At 41.3% G+C, this 5075-nt stretch overlaps 1 protein-coding gene across 1 annotated transcript; it reads right to left on the bottom strand.

Annotated features, from left to right (window-relative positions):
* Positions 1-483: 483 nt before the first annotated feature.
* Positions 484-1449, bottom strand: LOC118850976 (olfactory receptor 10AC1-like). Its single transcript, XM_036760578.1, has one exon. It carries the CDS (start codon positions 1447-1449, stop codon positions 484-486), a length of 966 nt encoding a protein of 321 aa, XP_036616473.1.
* Between the last annotated feature and the right edge of the window lie 3626 nt (positions 1450-5075).

The raw sequence follows: 5075 nt of genomic DNA, 5'->3' as shown, positions 1-5075 counted from the left end.
GCTTTAATGACTTCAAGACCAGTTCATATTCATCAGTTTCATATCCAAAAATCTAACTCAGAAAACTTACCTCCTCCAGAAAAGCTGTGCTCATTCATCTCACCTCATTCTGTCTATCCTAATCTTCCTTCACTCCCAAACCCTGCGCCCCTCTCCCCACATCGCCTCAGCAGGAGGACAGTGAGTCTGAGCTAAATTCTTTTGCACATTTTGGACTTTGTAAGTATTTCTCATGTGTAAGTGTCCTATTTCTTTATGTGATGAGATATCTTTAGTCAGGGCTTGGGTCTGTCCATTAGCATGAGGGGGTTAGGACTGAGGATTCAGAGAATTGAATTCATTCCTTTCTCAGTTCTGAACACTAGATGCTGGTGCCTAAATGACAGAATAAGATGGGAAGAGGGATAACATCTTGCTTTCTATTGAACCCCACCTCTCCCACCCTAGGCTCCACTGCTTGTCTTTAGGGTTGGAGGAGGTGGGTCACCTAGTAACCAGGGAGTGGCCATCTCCTTTCAACCTCAGTACCCTGTGTATGGCTGTGGTGACTTCCCGATTACGGAAACTGTAGATGAGTGGGTAAAGTAGGGGTGTCACATTGGTATAGACAAGTGCCAGTGTCCGGTCCCGCTTTGGGGCATAACTGGTCTTGGGTCGTGCATACATGAAGGTGGCACAGCCATAGTGCAGCAGAGTCACTGCCAGGTGGGAGGCACAAGTGGATGCAGCCTTCCTGCGGCCCCCAGATGAATGCAGGCGTCTCAGGGCACCCACAATGGCGCCGTAGGAAGTCAGGATCAGGAAAGAGGGCACCAATAACAGCACAATGCAGGCCCCAAGAAAAGGCAGTTCCTCCACATAGCTGCGGGTACAGGCAAGGTGCAGCAGGGCAGTGACATCACAGAAGAAGTGAATCAACAAGTGGGAGCCACAGAAAGGCATTCGAAAGATCGCCACTGTGAGAAACAGGGAGACCACCAGTCCCCCAAGGCAGCAGCTTATAGCCAGCCTCCCACAGAGTCCCGTAGTCATCATGGCTGGGTAGCGCAGAGGGTGGCAGATGGCCACATAGCGGTCATAGGCCATGGCTGCTAGTAGGAAACACTCGGCTCCTCCAAGGGCCACAAACATCTGCATTTGCACTGCACAGCCCACAAACGAGATGGGGCTGCCCCGGTTTTGGCCCCTGGCCAGGTCAGCTAGGCAGCGAGGCACTACTACCAATGTATAGCAGAGCTCAATAGCTGACAGCTGGCACAGGAAGAGCAACATTGGGGGGCGACTGGCAACTGAGGCCACAGACACAAGGATGACCAGGTTTCCACTCAGGGTGGCCAAGTGTACGACTAACAGGAGCACAAAGAGGAAAGGCTGTAGGTGAGGGAATTCAGAGAAACCTTGTAGAAAGAAGCCAGGAGATATCTCTGTTTCATTCCACGGACCCTCCATGTACTGCAGCTGATAGCCGTGGTGCCTATAGGAAAAGAGATGCCAGTTTAGAGACGTGATCTGTTGTGTAAACAGCATTGGCCCTGCAGTCAAAAGAATTTGGCTTGAACCCTGGCTCTTCCACTGAGAAGCTATGTGACATTGGACAAGTTATTTGTCTCTGGGCCTCATTTTCCACATCTTTAAAATGAGGGGTTTTTGACTAAATGCTAAGACTCCTCCCAGCTCTAAATCTAGTGATACTACAGTTGTTACCACTGGGGAACAGGTGCGGGAGAAAGGAAGAAGAATGGAGGGAAATCTATAGCAAGAATTGTCTGAGAGAGAAACACTGAATATATGACAATTTCATGAGAAGAAGTGTGGTATAGTGTCAAAAGCCCCTTGAACTTGAAGTCTGAGCCTTATTCACTATTTGACCACAAATCATGTAACTTTTCAGATTCTGTTTATCTGTAAAACAGAGATAGACAAATAGCTAACACAAAGCACTTTATATGATATCTGATCCTTACAACAACCTTGTTGAAATAGGTAGTATAGTTATTTCCATTTTATGGTTGAGTAACTTGAAGCTGAAAGAGGTTATGTGACTTACCCAGGGTCACAGAAGTAGTAAGTGTCTGAGTTAGGATTTAACCTGACTCCAACTCCAGCACTTTATGCTCCAGGTATGTGGCTGCCTACTAATATGTATACCACCTATCTCAAAAGATGGTTGAGCGTCAAGTGCTATGTAAAGTGCACCTCTCCTATGAAGCCTTGCTGGATTTGGTACCAAGATCATTGCATTTGGAGTCAAAGGACTTAGTTTCAAGACCTTTTGATGATGCTTATTAGCTGTGTGGTCCCTTCCATCTGTAGATCTCTGAATCTTGTGGCTCATTTCTTCAACCTACTCCTCTTCTGCCATTTTCTATCACTTTAACCTTGACTCTTTCCCATAAAACATGTCTCTGACCTGTACAAACATTTCATGATCTGTTCATATTTCTTGTTTTTCCTACACGTTTGTGATCATGTCAGCAATTCAGAGATCACGGATCATATTTTTCTTATTCTTTATTCCTTTTAATTTGTATTCTGTTTGACCTGGGACTGAGCTATTCTTTTTGTTTGGTTTTTCTAACCACAGAATCACAGAAATTTGGGTTACAGGAGATCTTAGAAGTCATCTAACTCAAACCCCCATTTCAAAGATGAAGATATAGCCCATTTGGTCACATGTTACTTAAAGGTCAAACTAAGATTGAAACCCAGGTCTTCTGCTTGATTCCTAGTCTAGTATTCTTTTTATGTCCAGACACTATCTGCTTTCATGTATCAGGAATATCATCAATGTTCCTGACATTTTAATTTAGCATCAAGTGGTTTATATATGTATATATATATATATATATATATGTGTGTGTGTGTATATATGCAATACTTTATACTTCTTAAATTGCTATATAACTTAGACATTATAATTTAATTAAAATAATAATTTAACAGTTTGAGGTAGTGCTGATAAGAAAATAGACATCTTTGTATCTATCAATAATATGGATATACCTTTCAAATTCATCAGCACATTACAAATTTGAGAGAAGAATATACTATCTTTGTCTGGCCTGTGTCATAGAATCCCAAGACATCAGAAGTAAAAGGTACCTTTGACACCACCTACTCCAACCTGTGCTTGAACAAGAATCCCTTTGATGATATTACTGACAAGTGGTTCTGTATCCTCAACTAAAAGCTTCCAAAGACAAGGAAATCATTACTATTCCTTCTATTTACATGTACCATTTGGAAAGTCCTGAAAGTACTCTAGGTAGGCTTGACTGGGTATAAATGCCTGGTTTAGGGGAGCCATTATGTAAAAGGTAATATAAATCTGGCCAAACTATTGGAAAAAAAAGATTTCTAAAATTTGTTTGGTGATGGAGAGGGCCAGAGTGACAACTTGTGCATGTTCAGTCATTGTTCTTTGTGCTGGGGGACAAATAACTTTCTTCCCCTTATCCATTTTTAATTGAACTTGCACTAAGTTTATTAATTTTGCTACTTCTTATGAACTATCAGTATATCAAAGCAAAGTGAGAAATGCAATCTGCCCATTAAGTTAATCAAGCAAGTCACAGAACCCTAGAATGTTAGATTTGGAAGGGGGCTTATAGATCTTCTATTTCAATTCTCTACTAATGCAGAGAATGCCTTCCTGTAGCATACCTGATAGATGATTATTCTGTATCTGCCCGAAGACTTCTAAGAATGACTATCTCACTACTTTACCAGGCAGCTTATATAATTTTTAGATAGTTCTAATTGTTAGGAATGTTTTTTTCTGCCACTGAACTGAAATCTGCCTCTCTCTAATTTCTACTCATTGTTCCTAGTTCTTCCCTCTAGGACCGAGTAACACAATTACAATCTCCCTTCCTTATGGCCATCCTTCGGATACTGAAGACAGTTACTGTGTCTACTCTGTTTTCTTTTCTTCAGGCAAAACGTCACCAGTTCCTTCAACTCATATCCATATGGTATGATCTTGAGGCCTTTCACCATCTTGATTACCTGCCTATACTCTTACTTCCCCATATTGACTTGTCAATATTCTCCCTATAATTTCCCATTACCCAAGATGTGGTCTGACCAGAACAGAGCTCAGTAAGACTATCACCTCTCATATTCTGTACACAGAAAGCACCAGTAACCAGGAAGGGTAAGAGATGGTATTAATCATATGAAAAAATAATATAATTTGATAATCTAAAGAGTTTTGTGAGTCAAATAATCCTTTTACAGCTGCATAAAACCAATTGTCAAACAAAACACAACTATATAATTGTACTAACTAAATAATGGGATAGACTGTTTTTCCCTCCCAGTTTACATTTCCTATCTGTAGAAGGGAGGTAGTTATTGATGGTCAATAAGATGATATTGTTATTTAATGTGAATGTTTATTCTCTACCCTTGAAGGGAGGGGAGGGCAGTCATTAAGAACTGAAACAACCAACTAAGTCATTTCCAATCTAGCCAGGAAAGTTCAAAAGGAAAGGACGACTGAGCTAAACCTTCCCACCCCCCACCCCAGTATTACTAAGGTCATCTTCCTTTTCATTATGGGGTGTAAACTTAGGAGATGATCCTCCACAACTTCCAATAGTACCCCATGCCCACTCTTTCTCTCATATCCCCCATTTCCAGCTGACACTCCATCATATTCATTCTCTCTTCATCTGCAAAACCCTAACGTATGAGCGCAGAAATGTACCGAAGGGTATATAATGTTGTTCAGTCATTTTCACTTATGTTCTATTCTTGATGACCTCATTTGGTGTTTTCTTGGAAAAGATACCAGAGTGGGGTTTTCCATTTCCTTCTCCAGTTCATTTTATAGTCGTGGAACTGAAGCAAAGAAGGTTAAGTAACTTGACCAGGGTTATAAAGCTAGTAAGTATCTGAGGCCAAATTTGAACTAAAAAGGTTGAGTTTTCCTGACTTCAAACCCAGCATTCTATCCACTGAGTTGCTTACCTGCCCCAACAATATTTAGAACAAAATATAGAAGATAAAACCAATGATGATATTTAGTATGAGTGTGATGAGTAGAGAGCTTCCCTGGGAGTCAGGAAGAC

This window comes from Trichosurus vulpecula, chromosome 5 (assembly GCF_011100635.1).
Source record: "Trichosurus vulpecula isolate mTriVul1 chromosome 5, mTriVul1.pri, whole genome shotgun sequence".
Lineage (NCBI taxonomy): Eukaryota > Metazoa > Chordata > Mammalia > Diprotodontia > Phalangeridae > Trichosurus > Trichosurus vulpecula.
This window is presented reverse-complemented; position numbering and strand designations above follow the sequence as displayed.